Here is a 17,573-nt window from a genome sequence, read left to right as displayed (position 1 = left end):
GTCCCTGTTATAAGTAAGGTTCAGAGCTGCGGCCACTTGGAGAAATCGTTGGAGGTTGGCGTCGTGATCCAGCCAGTCGTGACCACAGATGGTGATGTTATCCAGATAGGGAAATGTGGCCTTCAGTTGGCACTGGTCCACTATCCGGTCCATTTCCCTCTAGAAGACAGAGACATCAGTGATAGAGCCTGCCGCCCACCTCGAAGGCGGTGTAGGGGTGGTCCTCTGGGCGGATGGGGAGCTGGTGATAAGCGGATTTCAGATCTATTGTGGAGTACACCTTGTACTGAGCTATCTGGTTGACCATATCTGCGATGCGGGGTAGGGGGTACGCGTCAAGCTGCGTGAACCTATTGATGGTTTGACTATAGTCCACGACCATCCTATTTTTCTGCCCAGTCCGAACAACAACCACCTGGGCCCTCCAGGGGCTTGTGCTTGGCTCAATGATCCCCTCCCTGAGCAGCTGCTGTACCTCTGACTGCATGAAGGCCCTGTCCCCCGCATTGTACCTCCTGCTTTTAGTTGCCAGCAGTGAGTGACCACCATACTACATCCTGGAGACTGAGAGGCCGGGCCCAGGCTCTGATCGCCTTTATACAGGGGTCTGTGGGAGGAGCCACAGGAGCAGTCAGCTGGCGGTGTGTCCAGACAGGCACACATAGTTCAACACATCTACAAAGAGTTTCACAAACTTGAAAGGTTTGATAGATTTGTTCTGACAATGTTTATTGAGCAGGATGCAGTGATACTGCTATACTCTAGTTACTGGTTGAGATCAGTATTTGCCTGCAAACAGCACTGTCAGAAACAAGTTGGACAGCTGTCTTCTCATTGTTTACCATCTTGTTCAAATGCAACAGCTTGTGGCATGTGCAGGGATTTCATTGTTGGCATCAGAATTTTGAATGTTACTAAAGAGTGGGAGAACTTCTAAGAGGTATTTCTAAAAATGGACCCAAGGCAGTTTAGCTTCAACTTTTGCACCATCATTTGGCATGAAATGCTGTTGTCTGCTTTCTTAAACTTGGGGTGCAAATTATTGCATATAGGTTGGACTCTGCAGTCAGATTTTTTTTTATTATATCACTTGTGAAGCTAAAAGCATTGATGCAAACTTTGGATTCTTGTGTTCCTAAATTTGTGTTTGGACTTGTATTTGTGATTGGCATCCCAAAGGACAGGCATTTTTTTTTCTTCTGCAGCACCTTTCATGAAATTAATGATGCCCAAGATGGTCCTACCATGTTGTGGATGAGTCATATGGGAAAGCATGGTGACAATAACTCAAAAAGAACAAGTAGATTATTTGTTTCAATGATGTTGTTTCAAAGACAAATACTGATGAGAAATTTAGATGAGCTCTGTTGTTTTGCCTTGGCTAGAAATAGGGCTCTTGGTCTCAGGATATAGTTGGTGTGATATACTGTGGCTGGTGCTCCTGCTGCAGCCTTCTGTATATTTCTGAGACCCAATGCAGACTAGCAGACCGTTTTGCTAAACATCTACGCTCTGTCTGCCAGAGGAAGCAGGATCTCCCAGTGGCCACACATTTTAATTCCACGTCCCATTCCCATTCTGATATGTCTATCCATAGCTGCCTCTACTGTCAAGATGAAGCCACATTCAGGTTAGAGGAACACCTTATATTCCATCTGAGTAGACTCCGACCTGATGGCATGAACATTGATTTCTCTAACTTCTGTTAATGCCTCTCCTCCCCTTCTTACCCCATCCCTTATTTATTTATTATTTCCCCCCCTTTTTTTCTTTTCTCTCTCAGTCCCTCTCACAATCACTCCTTGCCTGTTCTCCATCTCCCTCTGGTGCTCCCCTCCCCCTTTCTTTCTCCCTAGGCCTCCTGTCCCATGATCCTCCCCCTTCTCCAGCTCTGTATCCCTTTTGCCAATCACTTCTCCAGCTCTCAGCTTCACCCCACCCCCTCCTGTCTTCTCCTATCATTTTGGATCTCCCCCTCCCCCTCCCACTTTCAAATCTCTTACTATCTCTTCTTTCAGTTAGTCCTGACGTAGGGTCTCGGCCTGAAACGTCGACTGTACTTCTTCCTATAGATGCCACCCAGTCTGCTGCGTTCCACCAGCATTTTGTGTGTGTCTCTTCTTGGTGTGACTTGTGCCACACAGAAGGATCTGGTGTGAGGAGAAGGATACAAGTGTAACTCTGCCCCCTACAGCCTCTTAGTTTGAAATCCAAATTTAGAACGGGCTCTGAATTTCCTGCAGTTCTCCAGGTGGTGCAATGTGCTGGTGGGCTTCTGGCCCCCTTTAGTAAGAACTGCAATCACTGAGTTTGGGGGAAGAGTACATATGAGTTGTCAGTTGTTCGGTCATGGTAACAGCATGGAGTTCATCCTGAACTGATTCTGTGTGATAGAAAATGTGCCAGCAACAACAATGCCTCTTCAAGTAAGTGTCCACAGCATAATCAAATTTCAAATTTCACCAGTGGGTGAGATGTAGAGGGATGTATCACCTTCCAAACTATCTACTCACTCAACTACTTCCAGCCTACTGGTGGCAGAATGCATGGGTCCGTCATTAGCCTTACCTGCCTCTTCAGACCTCACAAGTCTGAGGGAAAGCAAGTTATTTTTGACTCAACCAGGCTGCTGAATGTGAAAATCTGCTGAGGCTACTGTACCTATTGTTATGAATGTGCCGCAACTCTGAGGGGCCGAAGGGTACAAAGTCGCCCCCTCCTTTTTGAGAATCGCAAGATCGCTATTAATTTGGGTCTGAGACCAGGAAATGAGAGAGAGAGACACGCAGAATCCACAAGGTTTGGAATGTGTCCTGGCCTCAGCGAAACAAAACCATTGATAACGGCTATTGTCTCTTGGAGATGGAATTGTGTATTGAGTACTGTACTATTCATTGAAACCCCTCAGGGGATGACCAGAGTGGTCTGGTTGAGGGATTGCATCATCCCAACCTGACTGACATCTGAGACCCCGTGAGTAAGGATAAAAGAGGGTCTGGGGAACAACCTCTTTAGACGCACCAGGAGAAACGCTAGAAATCCCATGACAGCGTTTAATAGCGAACGCTGGTGGGGGCTCGTGTGCATCCTTCCCTTGCCTGGGATTGGTGGGCTCGCCACGGAAGAACGGCTTAGCTAAAGGAGAGGTCACAAGTGAACGGCCACACTAACGAGGCACTGACGGATCGAAATCATAAAAGGAATCGGCAAGTTTTTCTCCAAATCTCTCTCTCTCTCCCCAACCATTGCAAACCCAGCGGTCCTCAAAGGCTGCAGCCTGCATGAACTGAGTGAACTTTTTATTTCCATTGGACAATACATTATCCCCTAGGCTAGACAATGATAGAGCTTATTTCTTATTGATTATTATTATCATACCAGCACTTTTAGATTTAGTATTGACGACGTATATTATCTGTATATTTGCATTGATATTATTTTTGTGTATTTTTACTAATAAATACGGTTAAAAATAGTATCATCAGACTTCAACGGACCTCTCTATCTTTGCTGGTAAGTGACTCAGTTATGGGGTTTGTAACAACATTAAATACCAAACATTGATTTTCATCGAGATAGAGGACGTTGAAATCTGGAGCAACAAACTATCAGTTGGAGAAACTCTGAACTGAGCAGCGTGCTGCACCAGGACTGAGTGGCGAGGGCAGATGGCCAACAAAGAGGGAGGGTGGGGGTGAGAGCGGACAAGGGGCAGTAGGTGATTGGATAAAGGATAATAGGCAGATGGAGCCAGGGAGGAGCAGGCAAGGAGTGGAGATGGGAGACAGGCAGGTGGGTGATAGATTGAGGCAGACACAAGGCTAATGGAGCCAGATGGTGAAGGTGAAGTTAGCAGCTGGTGGATGCTAAATGGAAAACAAAGGCTGTAATCAGATAAGTGAAGAAGGTACTAATGGTAACAATTAGCAAGAATTGAAGGAGAGGTGGATCTAAATGTAGGAAGTCAGGGGATCCAGTGGGCGAAATATGTTTAGAACTAGTGGAAGCAACCAGGAGGGCGAGGAAAACTATAACCAGGCCAGAGGTGAACTTGAAATAGGAAGAAATAAGTAAAACTGCAGTGAAGGTCACCTCAAATTGGAAAACTGGGCGTTCGTGCCATTGGGTTGCACAGTACCCAGGCAGAATATGGAGTGTTGTTACTCTAGTTTGCGTTGAGCTCTACCGTGACAGTGCTGAAGGCCATGGATACACAGGTCAGTGTTGCAAGGGGAATTGAAATGGCATTCACCCAGGGACTCAGGATAAAGAGTACAGGTGGTCTGCAAATTGATTGCCCAGTCTATGCTTTGTTTGCAGAAGTAGAGGAGGCCACACTCGGAGCACAGAGTGCAGTGTGCAAGGATAGAGGAGATGCACGTGATCCATGCCTCACCTGGAAGGGTGTTTGGGTCTCTGGATGGTGGTGAGTGAGGAGTAGGAGGAGGGGTGGGTATAAGTGTTCTATCTTCTGTAGTTGAAGAGAGAAGTGCCATGAGTCAGGGAGTTTGGCTGAGGCAGAATGAACAGATGGGAGTTACAGAGTTGTCTTTATGGAAGATGGATAGGGTTGGGGAGGAAATGATGTGGCCTGTGGTGAGATCTCATTGCAGCTGCAGAAAAGATGAAGCATTTGATTGAAATTTCATCAGTTGTTACCATTATCTTCCAATCTCTTCCATGGCTTTGACCAGTGTTTCCTCTACATTGCGTATCTCTATTGTTAATAACAAAAGGTGTCAGACACCTGTGTTCCGAATTTGTATGCTCTGGTATTTGATTTCTTCACAATAGTGATCAATACAGTTGCAAGTATTGTACATATATTTTTGATAATTACTGAGAGATATGTGAATAATAACAATATTTAAATGCTTGAAGCTATCAAGCAAAGGGTAGAAAACAATCACAGAAGAATATGACTCACAAGGTTGTTGACCATTGTTGGCTCTTTGATAGAGTTACCAATTAATCTATCCCTCTCACTAGCTCTATAACTTTCCCTTTTCACGTAGATGTCGTTTTTGTTGCCATTAGACATGCTTTGAGCACATTTCCGTGTAGTTAGTTGTTGATCACAACAACTCAGTGTTTTAAAAGTGTCCTTCTACCAGTCGTAGAATCATAGATCCATGTAACTGCATTTTCTATTACTGGAAGCAATGGTTGCATCACCTGTATTTTAGCCCTTTTGAAGATTTTTGTGAGCTTAAATCAAACATCATTGCCAATATTTTCTTCCATACTGAAATTCCTATAATCCAGTTTTTGTTGCTTGCCTCATGTGGTAAACCAATTGTAAAATCTTGGTGTAGTCCCAATATGCTCCTGCTGAAATTTGACCAATGTCAGAAGGATTTAGCATAGCTTCCATCCTTTTGAATCCTCTTGCGTTATAAATAAGCTGAGAATTCTGTATAACTTGGGCTACCTCTTCCAAAGATTTGTGTACAAACAGCTGCATGCCCATCTTCTCACTACTACCTGGTACCTGATTTGCCCTGGTAGGTTCACTTTGCCTCCTCCTAAATCTTTTAACCAAGATATGATACGGGTTGAGTACCCCTTATCTAAAATGCTTCAGGCTGGAAGTGTTTTGAATTTTTTTAAATAGAATAGTACAGCACAGTACAGGCCCTTCAGCCCACAATGTTGTGCTGACCCTTAAACGCGGCCACCCATATCTCCCCCCCGCCTTAGATTCCTCCATATACCTGTCTAGTAGTCTCTTAAATTTCACTTGTGTATCTGCCTCCACCACTGACTGAGGCAGTGCATTCCACGCACCAACTACTTTCTGAGAAAAAAAAACTTTCCTCTAATATCCCCTTTGAACTTCCTACCCCTTACCTTAAAGCCATGTCCTCTTTTATTGAGCAGTGGTGCCCTGGGGAAAAGGCGCTGGCTGTCCACTCTATCTATTCCTCTTAATATCTTGTATACCTCTATCATGTCTCGTCTCATCCTCCTTCTCTCCAAAGAGAAAAGCCCTAGCTCCCTTGATCTCTGATTATAATCCATACTTTCTAAACCAGGCAGCATCCTGGTAAATCTCCTCTGTACCCTTTCCAATGCTTCCACATCCTTCCTATAGTGAGGCGATCAGAACTGGACACAGTTCTCCAACTGTGGCCTAACAGAGTTGTATAGAGCTGCATTATTACCTCACAACTATTAAACTCTATCCCTCGACTTATGAAAGCTAACACCCCATAAGCTTTCTTAACTACCCTATCTACCTGTGAGGCAACTTTCAGGGATCGGTGGACATGTACCCTCAGATCCCTCTGCTCCTTCACACTACCATTTACTTTGTACTCTGCCTTGGAGTTTGTCCTTCCAAAGTGAACCACCTCACACTTCTCTGGGTTAACTCCATCTGCCACTTCTCAGCCCACTCCTGCATCCTATTAATGTCTCTCTGCAATCTTTGACAATCCTCTACACTACCCACAACACCACCAATCTTTGTGTAGTCTGCAAACTTTCCAACCCACTCTGCAAACTTGCCAACCAAAATTTTGGGTTTTGGAATATACAGTCAGTCCTCTTTATCCGTGAGGGATTGGTTCCGGGACCCCTCACAGATACCAAAAATCGCGGATGCTCATGTCCCTTATTCAACCTGTCTTAATGTGGTGGTCCTAAGGACCCAGCGGAACCTTAGACCTTATTTAACCTGTCACAGTGCGGTGGACATTAGGACCATGAGGTGAAACCCTGAATCCGCAGTGTTTCTGTTCATGAAAATAATCACGATCACAATTGAAAATAAAGTGGAAGTAGTAAAGCGATTGGAAAGAGGTGAAACTCCATCGGTCATTAGAAAAGCATTAGGCTACGTCGGTCAATGATCAGAATAATTTTAAAGGATAAAGTGAGAAAGGCTCTGTCCCGATGAAAGCTACAATTATTACTAAGCAATGCAGTGGTTTAATTATTGGGTATTGGGTTTTTGATCCTCCACATCAACCTGGCACAGTGGAGAGTGCGCTTGGGAGCGATCTGTCACTAGATTGATCTCGGGAACTTCTGTTCCCGAGTCCGGCACTGAAACATACGTTCTTAAGCATTTTATATGCATAGAAAGGTAAAGTATATACTAAGACGAACGTTTGACTAACTGACGCTAAATAATACTGGATGTACCTGTTCCGACTTACTTAGTAAGAGAACCCAATTTTTTTCGATCCTGATCCACGATAACCCACGCACATCCTCCCGTATACTTTAAATCATCTCTAGATTATTTATAATACCTAATACAATGTAAATGCTATGTAAAATAGTTGTTATACTGCATTGTTTAGGGAATAATGACAAGAAAAAAGGTCTGTATATGGTCGAACAACAAGTGCTAAAAGAGCACTTCCGGGTTTTCGTGATTTGTGGTTGGTTGAATTCACGCATGCGAAATTCGCGGATAATGAGGGAAGACTATAATGTGGTAGCTTTGGATCGCCATTATTTCTGGGTCTGAATTTATCTGCTACTGGTAAGCAGTCTTTATCTCGCATTTGTTCATCATACCTATGTACTTAACAGTAAAAATTATTGCATACCATTAATATAATGAAAATATAATGTGTGCAGGGTAACACAAGCAGCACCGCAGCATCAGGAGAATAGTTGAATCAGCTTTTGAACAACAAACAATGACAGGCTTTCAGTCTCCAACTAAGATGTCGTGTTTTGGTTGCAGTACACTCAGCATTGTAGACTTGTTCTGGTGTCAGATTTTCATCTGCGATGATCTTGACAAACTCAATGAATTTTTCTGCTGCTTCATGGTCAGCAGGTGTTTATCTTTTAAATTAAAAAAAATTGAATCTGTGCTTTTTCTTAAATTCTGCAGCCAGCTGCTGAACATTCATAATTACCTTAAACTTTCAGTTTGTCATGATAGATCTTTGCTTGCTTCACGATCAGTATTCCATTGAGTGACATGTGTTCACTCCGATGCAGGGGAATCCACTCTTTCAATACACGATCAGGATCTTCAGTTTTTGCTTTATGCAGTGTTTTTCAATTTTTCACAAACTTCTGTGTATTACGTATGTGAGATCACTTGTCAGAACTGTGTGTTGCTCAGAGACCTGTGCCTCTCCTGGGAGCCTTCCCACTGCCCTGTGGAATTTTCCATTTGTCATATCATGTCAGAGCTCAAAAAATGTTTCAGATTTTGGAGGTTTTCAGATTTTGGATTCTTGGATTGGTGATACTTAACCTATAATTCAGAGCTGCCTATGTTGAGTTGCATCATCCATGTCCCTTCCCAGTTCATCAGTTGTGGTCCTCCACAAGGTTAATATTATCGCCTTAAATTTTGTAATACATGGATAGAAGTTATTTGGTAATAGTGGACACATTTCTTTCAGGAACTATTACAGAAACCCCTTCAGACTGAAAAGCACTGCTTAATAATTAATAATGCAGATTTAGGTGCAGATCTATTGAAGCTGCCTTTGATTATGTTGCACAGTTGGAAGGTCTTAATGGTGATTCCAGTGCTCTCCAGGGTAGAGAATTCCAAAATTCATCTCCCTATCAGGTGAAGAAATTTTATGAATGAACTAACTTAGTCCTAAATGCATACCCCTTATTCTCAAACTATTTTCTCTGGTCCTTGTTTCCCTTGCTTGAAGGAGTCGTTGTCCTTGCATCTAGGCTGTCAAGTTCTTTTAAGTTTCAATGAGATCTCTTCTCATTCTCTGCTTTCAGTAACTTCTGTGCAAGCACACCTCAGCTCTCTTGAACATTTAATTTCTCAGCTGACTAATACTCTTTTAAAGCTTTTTTTTTTGCATCCTCATCTATTCTCTCACAGGTATAGCCAACGGACTTGGTTTTCTCTCTCCAGAGTAAATTTCTTTAATCTTATGAGATAAAATTTGGATTTTGCAGCTAATTGCTTAAAATGCCCAATTTTAAAAAGTAGAAAATATCTTTCATTTTCATTTACAACGGACCTGCTGTCCTAATGCAAAATTTAATGTTATGGATTTGATTTAGAAAGGAATTTATAGCTCTAAATTTCAGAATTGTTCATTTTGATTGTGTGGTAATTTATAGGGGTATATATAGATTCAAAAATATTTTTAACTATTTTGATAGGAATAGCCATGTTATAATTAAAAAGCAATGCAACTGTTGACTAGTTTGATAATTGAGGTATTTAAAAAACATAACTAAGTCTTGAGGATATTATTTCTGTTGATTAACAACCCTGTATTTCTTGTGTTTTAAAGGCAAATAATATCTACTTAGTGTTTTCTCAGCCTTTTCAGTTTGCCCAAAGGAATTCCAATTTTTAATCTTTTTCGATATGCTGAAGTTATTGATTTTCTTTCAGTATCTTGAACTCTCCTTGAATTGTTGGAAGTAGATTATTAAGATACATTATGGTCCATCTGGTGCTTTCTCAGGTACCTCTTCTCAAGATATGGAACCCACTTTTGGGGGTGGACTGCTCGATATGGTAAAAGGAGGAGCTGGAAGACTCTTCAGCAACCTAAAGGACAACCTGAAAGATACCTCCTCAAAAGTCATGCAATCTGTAGCCAGGTAAATATTTGGAAGTACTGGAGAATATTTGGAATATTTGGAAGGTTGAGCAACAAACTTGTGAACCCTGTATTGAAGACTAGTATAAATGTAACCTTAGAAATGCCATTAAATCTTCTGTATATTTATAAAGATGTATAACTTGTGCATAGTATTCTGCTTAAATTGATCACCATTCTTGTTAATTTTGTGAGTAGCAAATCTGAAGTTGTGTCAATGTGCAAACCCATTTATCACCTTGCCTATAATGTACAAAGAAAATTACTAAGCTTAATTAAATAACTGGATAAATATATGAAATGTTGGTATGATGTATAGAGATTGTTCAGTTCATTGTAGGATGTGGAATATATTCCTGAGAGAAGATGTGGATGCTGTTGTTTTTATCTTTTCTGAAATGTCAGTGAACTCACTGAAACAGTGATCTCTCATTTCACATTACATTTTCTTGTCACATAGAATTGATAGATGCAGGCCATCCAGACCATCCTGCTCCTCAGTCTCATTCCTTTGTATCCTTTTCTCCCTCTCATGTCTATCAGTGCCCTTCTGTATCACCTGCTCTCTGTCTACACTATGGGTAATTACAGTTTGTTTTGTAATGTGACAAGAAACCAGAACATCTATGAGAAAGCAGGCAGTCACAACAATGTGCAAAATCCACCCAGACAGCATCTGAGGCTTGGGCCCAACATGTGTGCTATTTGTTGTGCCAACTTTAATTGTCACAGCAAAGAAGTCCCATTCATTAGTTTAAAGCAAAAGCAAACTAAATCCAGGTTTTGGGGACATAAAACTTTGTCTGCTGCTTGCCTAGTGGAATAAGGAAAAACTTTTCAGTTGTTACTTGGGCTTTTCAATTTTCTTTTTCTTAAACCTCCTTCTGCAGGTGTTTTCATTCCTTTTTTCCTTTCCTAAAAGGATTTTCAGAATTATGTTGAAGTACAGTTTTGAAAAGTCAAGGTTATAAAAAAAGTTTTTTTTTAAAAAAAAGCAGATTTAGGTCTTTAAAATATGCTTTGAAGGTTAATGGGCCACTGGTGGAATGTAATAGGTCTTCACCTCTTTCAGGTGATGAGAATGATCGCATAACTTGGCTTAGACTTCTCAAAAATTTGTTTTTCTTGTAGTTTAAGATTACCCCACTCCACCAGCTCTTTAACATCAAAAATCAGGACCTTAAAAAGGTTTAAATAAGGCTATCTAGAGAAAATGGGTAGTTTTTCATAATTTTTCTTATTTATTGCAATTTTATTAATTGCAGTCTGATTATAATGTTGATGTATATACTGTATTCACTTGTCTAAAATAAGAGCAATTTATTTGCCTCATACTAAAATTTTTTATGCCAAATCTTTTTGTAGACAAACTAAGAAGCATGCAAAACATGTCAGTTTGGGTCACGTGGATTCTGTTAACACATTGGTGTAATGCTGCTATACAGCTAAATCTACCTAAAGGAGTATTTAAAGCAACCTCTTGGATTTGCCTTCCTGATTGTGGGGTCTGACAATATGAAATAGAATTAGTGCTAGAGAGACTTTGCAGCACCATCTGTGCTGGGAAACAAAGTTTACACTTAAGGCTGGTGAGCTATAATCAAAACTAGAAATCAAGTGTGTTTTTAAGTTGCAGGGAAGGCGTGGCCAAAACCGGAGGAATGTCTAAGATTGAGTGGAGTCTGGGAGACTGCATGGTACACAAAGTGATGCTAACCTGGGAGAGAGTGATCAGGGCATGCCTGGAGATGAACTGACGGTGTTCAGTTGAATACTAATTGACATGCAACATTTCTGTGTCTGCCTCCACAGAAGTGTCCTGACCTACTTAATATTTACTACATTTTCTGTTATGATGTGACATTTAGACCATTTGCTCAATTGGCTGTCAGAGCTCAACATATTGAGTGTGATTTTAAAAATAAAAAGCAAGTAATATTCTTGTAGGGAAGACCTCTCTGTTAACCAAAATGGAATCGATCAGTTGACATTTGTAAAGGAATTAAATTCATTATACAAAGAAAATCTTGTGCCCTCTCAGTAGCATGAGAGTAAAGAGCAGAATTTGCAGTCAGACTAAACTTGTAAGGTTTAGATGTTTTGAACAGTGATTGCTGCCCAAGCAACTTGGCAGTGGAAGCACGAAAAGAAACATCAGCCAAAACACTTCTTCCTGATTATTCTGCAATGGCTTCCAGAGTGAATAGCTCATCCTAACCAATGTCACAACTCCAGTTATTGTGAGACTTTTGTACAGGGAAGGGTAAGGCCAATCAAATTTAAATTTTATAAATATTTTGGAGCATTCTAGCAGATTAATCTGACTTCTGACATTAGAAAAGGTCAAGCAATTGAGGAACGATCCAGTTCAGTGAATGAGCTGCTTACAATGCAGACAAACTACTCTGCGTTTGAAATTATTTTGGCAGCTTTCACTTGGTGTGGTGGGCATGAGTCCAGTCTGCAAAGATGCCTCTTCCTTCTGCAAAGTTTCTGCAATTGGTAAAAATTTCAATCAGAGGCAGTGATTTTAAGTTGTGTGGCTGTGGCAAGGAGCCATGCTACTTAACTCTGGAGTGGATAATGTAGATGACATTTCATATGATTTTGGGAGGGGAAGCTGTCATCGTAGTTTTGATCTTAAGTTCACTAATCAATCTTACACCCTGCCAGAAAACAATATAACTTCAAAATGTTGTTCTGAAAGTTATGACTTAAAGTTCAAAGGTGAAGGTGACCAAAGTTTTAAGGTACCATCAACTGTTCATCAACTATCACATTTTTTTTGTCCTATTTAGGTTGATTACATGCTTCATGATAGCTTGATGCCAGTTTTTGAATTAGTTGGATGAAGTAAAATGAGTTTGTAGTGATGTTCTCTCACCAAGCTTTCCTTCAGGAACTGTGCATGTATACAAAAGCAGTTTCAGGAGATCAAGTGTAGGGGTGGGAGATCTTGACGATCTGTTTAAAAAAGAAGGAAGGGAAGTACCAGGTTGCTGTTCATACAAGTTACTTGCTTTTATATTGTACATTGGCTCCACTGGAAGGAGAGGCAGTAAGAATTTAATTTCACCTCACTTGAGACTTATTTATGACACAACAAACCACTAGGGTTAGCAGTATATTGGTCATATGCATGCTAGACTTATGAATTTGATTCATTGATGTGGTATCTAACAAAGACAATGGGCATCGCAGTCATTTCTGCAGAACCTCAGGCTTGCCTTCACTGCAGTCAGGGTCTCTTTCCCTTCTGCTGAGTCTTGTTGCCTGCAGCTGCTGCCTCTGCCTCTCACACTGCAGACTTTATACACCCTTCTTCTTTCGTCCTACATACATGCTTTCTACTAATTCTTTCCAAATCGTAGTTTTGGTATTTATGAGCTCCATCATGTCTGAACGTCGAGGCATTTTGTATCATACTTGCTTACTCTTAGACAGAGCAACTCCTTTAACAGAACTCCTAATAATCGTCTAGAATTCTGTCATGTGCCATTTGCTTCAGTGATGTTGTCCTTTGAATGTTCAATGTGGGCCTTGTTTACTCTGTCTCTTATTCAGTGTTCTGGCTCTAGCTTTTTCAAGAACCTTACTTTATTTGGCAATTTGTGAGCTAACCCTACTGGCAGATTTAATATACATGTTCTGTCCCAGATTTTCTCTGCTTTAGGCATCGCAGTTTAAGTTAGTGCCCTGACTTTCACATGCTGCAAATCCCAAAGATATTTCGGTTTCAGCACATTATTTGAAATTAACATCATTTTTGACTTAACTGAGCATTTGTTGCTTGATCTCAATATTGTTTTAATATGGAGTTAATACTTGTTATATTTGTGTTTATGAACTTTGCACCACTCTTCCATTATAGCAACAATGTTGAGATAATAAGACCGATCAGGAGCACTTTAATGTCAGCTTATGCCTACCAATTATTTTACTGTTTGTTTAAGCTGCCTCTTGCAAGGTAATGGACTAATTTCACTAATGTTGGTATTAAATTCTTGAAACTTGTCTTTTTTTCCCTCTTTGCTGCCTCCAATGTTCTTATTACAATATTTCAAATAGTTTTCTGTTAGTGAAAAACATATATACATGCTTTAGCTAAACATTTAATTTGTTTTATTATAGTTATGCCAAGGGAGAACTTAATATTTCGTACATCACATCAAGGTTAATAGGTACAGTAAATGTTCCTTTCATCTGTTATTTAAACGTTGAATCCAATTAAAATTTTCAATATGGATTCTGTTTGAAAATGGATAAGGTGAAATGTTTCCCATTTATAACACACTCTTCTTGATCCAGCCAACTCATTTGGTAATGGAGTCGCATGGGGTTGCAAAAGTGATTTGACCTGTGCTGATTTTTCTTTGGCCAATCCAATAAAAATGTCCACAGAGTTGATAAATACATATCTCATGGTTGTATAAATTGCCATGGCTTTGTGGTGCCCTACTCAGCTATGATGCTATGCCCTACCTCAGAGGAGGACGAGTTACCTGGTCGTTGTTGCTGAAAGTTCATCTTCACTGCTATTCACAGAGCTGTAACAATGAGTTTATAGATAATATATCATGCTGGATTTTAGAAACTGATTTAAGAGAAAAGAAGTAATGCATGTAATGCAACATACTATAATTTGTTGTCACTCAATATAGTTAAATGGAGTCTGTGATGGATAAAGGTGTGAGGATTGGTAGGAAATTGGGATATTTTGAGCTAAAGATCTTTGCTGAAGCCTTCGGTTTTAAAATGGGACATCAAATTGAAATATGTGAAGGAGAAATACTGGTTTAATTAAATCTATTATCTGTTATCAATCTGACAATAGTTTTCACTTTCTCTTAGTGATAACCTATCCTGCTGAAGGAGTGGAGTTGAGTTTCAAGAATCAGATTGATGATGTCCGATCATTCTTGGATTCCCGGCACTTGGATCATTATACAATCTTTAATTTATCTCAGAAATCATACAGAAGTGCCAAGTTTCACAACAGAGTAAGTATATTTTAATGATCTACTTCATGTGCCATTGGTTACAGCAACATGCTGAGATTATTACTATTTTTCAAGAGTGTTTATAGGTAAATTATTTTAAATGAATGTTTATCCATCTTTGGGCTTGCTGGTTACATATAATTTAATGCTGCACACAGAATTCTGTTTTGATCCTGTTTTACTACTTGTCTGTCTCTCTTTGAATAGATATCTGAGTGCAGCTGGCCGGCTCGACAAGCTCCCAGTTTACACAACTTGTATGCAGTATGTAAGAATATGCATCACTGGCTACAGCAAAATCCCAAGAATGTCTGTGCTATTCACTGTGTGGTAAGATACAACAAAACTGAGTAATATGAAAAATTTGTTGGAACGTTTGCCATTTACTGTTGAGAAATGTAGAAAAAGAAGTTTTTCAGTACTGTCAGGGAGGGTGGGTGATTAAAAAGGATGAACATTTTCAGTTTGAATTATTTTGGCAAGTAAAAGAGGAATGTGAAAACTATTCTGGGAGTTGTTGATCCATTACACTCCACTCTCCAGATTTCTCTTAGGAAGCAATTGAGTTCAAAGATAACATTTCCACTCCACTTCTGAGGCTTTGCATGACCCATTGATGAGTGTTGTTCTCAAAGTCCTCTGCCTTTGCTGTGATTTTTGCTTGGCCTCTATTGCTCCTATCAAAGGGAACTGAGATGCTCATTGCCTTCCTGGATGCTATGTCTCGATTAAGCACTACAGGCCCTTCAGCTCATGATGCAGAACTAGTACTCAAATGCCTCACTAAATTAATGCCTATCCTTCTATTCTTTGTACATACATTGCTTATCTGAGGGCATCTTAAACATCTATCATTCTTGCCTTCACTACTGCCATTACCATTACTATTCTCTGTGTGTATATAATTAAACCTGCCCTGCACATCTCCTTTGACCTTAGCCCTTCCTACCTTAAATGCATCTCCTCTAGTATTTTGATCCTGAGCTAAAGATGCTATCTGTCTCCTCTATTCCTCTGATAATCTTATAAACTAATACCACATCATCCTCTGCTTCTGCTCCAGAGAGAGCAACCCAGGTTTGTCCAACCTCTCCTTGCAGTATGTGCCCTGTAATCTAGGAAAGTATTCTGTTAAATCTTTTCTGCACTCTCTCCAAAGCACTGACATGGCAACCAGAACTGAATACATTGCTCCAGATACAGCTTAATTCAAGTTTTATAAAGCTGCATTTTGGCAAGATTAAATTCCATCTGCCATTTCTCTGCCCAACTGCAACTAACCTACATCCTGCTGTATCTTTTGGCAATCTTCTACAGTATCTACAATACTGTACCATGAATCTTCGTATCACCTGCAAATTCATTAACCCATCATCTTTGTTTTCATTCAGTTCGTATACGTACATAACAAACATTAGAGTAAGGATCCCTGCAGAATGCCACTAGTTACAGACCTCCAGCCAGAATAAGTCTCATTGATCACTCCCCTCTTGTCTTCTATGAGGAAGGGAGTTCTGAATCTGAACAGCTAAATCACCATGGATACCATGCAACTTAATCTTCTGAGTGAAAATACCATAAGGAATCTTGTCAATCCTCTTACTAAAATCCAGGCAGTATCCCAGGTGCAGAATCATGTTTATTATTGCTGACAAATGTAGTGAAATCTGTTTTGTGTAAAAATGATTCTAGTTTTCAATAGGAATATATAAAAAATAAATAGTGCATAAAGAGAGCAAAATAGTGAAGTGGTGTTCATGAACCATTCAGAAATCTGATGGTGCAAGGGAAGGATCTGTTCCTAAGATGTGAAGTGTCCTATACCTCATTGATAGTAGTAATGCGAAGAGGGCATGTTCTGGATGGCGAGGGTCCTTTCTGATGGATGCTGCCTTGAGGAATTGCTTTTGAAGATTCTTCAGCATTGGAGAGGCTGGTGTCCATGATGGAGCTGCTTTAGTTTATGAATCTCTGCAGCTGTTTCTGATCCTGTGCATTGGTGCCTCCATGCCAGATTGTTGAGATGCAACCAGTCAGAATGCTCTCCACAACAAATCTCCTGAAACCTCCGATGCTACTGTGCTTTCTTCATAATTCCATTGTTATGTTGGTCCCAGTATAGATCTTCAGAGATGTTGACAACCTAGGAACTTGAAGCTGTTCAACAGTTTTCACTGTTGACCCCTCGATGTGAACTGCAGTGTGTTCTTATGGTTCCCCCTTCCTGAAGTCCACAATCAATTGCGTGGTCTTACTGACATTGATTGTAAGGTTGTTGTTGCAAAGCCACTTAACCAGCTGATCTGTCTCACTCCACCTCATCATATGAGAATCTGCCAACAGCAGTTATGTCATGACCACACAGTCATGAGTGTGGAGAATGAGTGAGGCACACATGCTTGAGGCGTGATTGCCAGTGAGGAGGAGAAGTTATTTCCAATCCACACGGACCAGAGAGGAAGTCAGAGATCTGGTTGCAGAGGGTTGCAGCCCCAGGTTTGGAAACTTATTGATTAGTACTGAGGGGACGATGGTATTGTTTGCTGAGTGTAATCTATAAACAGTATAATTCTCCTGATGTAGGAATTGCTGTTGTCCAGTTGGTTCAAGGCTGAGTGGGGAGCCAGTGAGATTGTATTCACTGTAGAACTGTTGTTGATGGTAGGAATATTGCAATGGATCTTGGTTCTTCCTCAGCCAAGAGTTAATTCTAGCCATGATCAACCCCTCAAGAATTTCATCACAGTGGACATGAATTCTACTAGGTGATAGTCATTGAGGCAGCTCACCCTGCTCTTTTTGTGCACCAATATTATTGCTGCCTTTTTGAAACTGGTGGGGAACTTTGACTTCATCATTATGAGATTGAAGATGTCTTTGAACATTCCTGCCAGTTGGTAGGCACAGGTTTTCAGTGTCCTGCTACATACACCACTTGGGTCTGATGCTATGTGAGGGTTCACCCTCTTGAAAGATGTTCCGACGTCAGCCTCTGAAACATATCAGAGGG

At 40.5% G+C, this 17,573-nt stretch overlaps 1 protein-coding gene across 1 annotated transcript in view; it reads left to right on the top strand.

Annotated features, from left to right (window-relative positions):
- dnajc6 (DnaJ (Hsp40) homolog, subfamily C, member 6) overlaps nucleotides 1-17,573 on the top strand; it is a 230,562-nt gene that overhangs the window by 161,520 nt on the left and 51,469 nt on the right. The window contains exons 3-6 of the mRNA XM_059983611.1: nucleotides 9,426-9,564; nucleotides 13,695-13,744; nucleotides 14,415-14,563; nucleotides 14,771-14,893. Of these exons, the coding sequence (XP_059839594.1) occupies nucleotides 9,426-9,564; nucleotides 13,695-13,744; nucleotides 14,415-14,563; nucleotides 14,771-14,893 (461 nt within the window). The remainder of the gene's footprint in view (nucleotides 1-9,425; nucleotides 9,565-13,694; nucleotides 13,745-14,414; nucleotides 14,564-14,770; nucleotides 14,894-17,573) is intronic.

Source organism: Hypanus sabinus, chromosome 11 (genome assembly GCF_030144855.1).
Source record: "Hypanus sabinus isolate sHypSab1 chromosome 11, sHypSab1.hap1, whole genome shotgun sequence".
Classification (NCBI taxonomy): Eukaryota; Metazoa; Chordata; class Chondrichthyes; order Myliobatiformes; family Dasyatidae; genus Hypanus; species Hypanus sabinus.
Note: the sequence above shows the minus strand (reverse complement) of the source record. Positions and strands in the feature narration are given on the sequence as shown.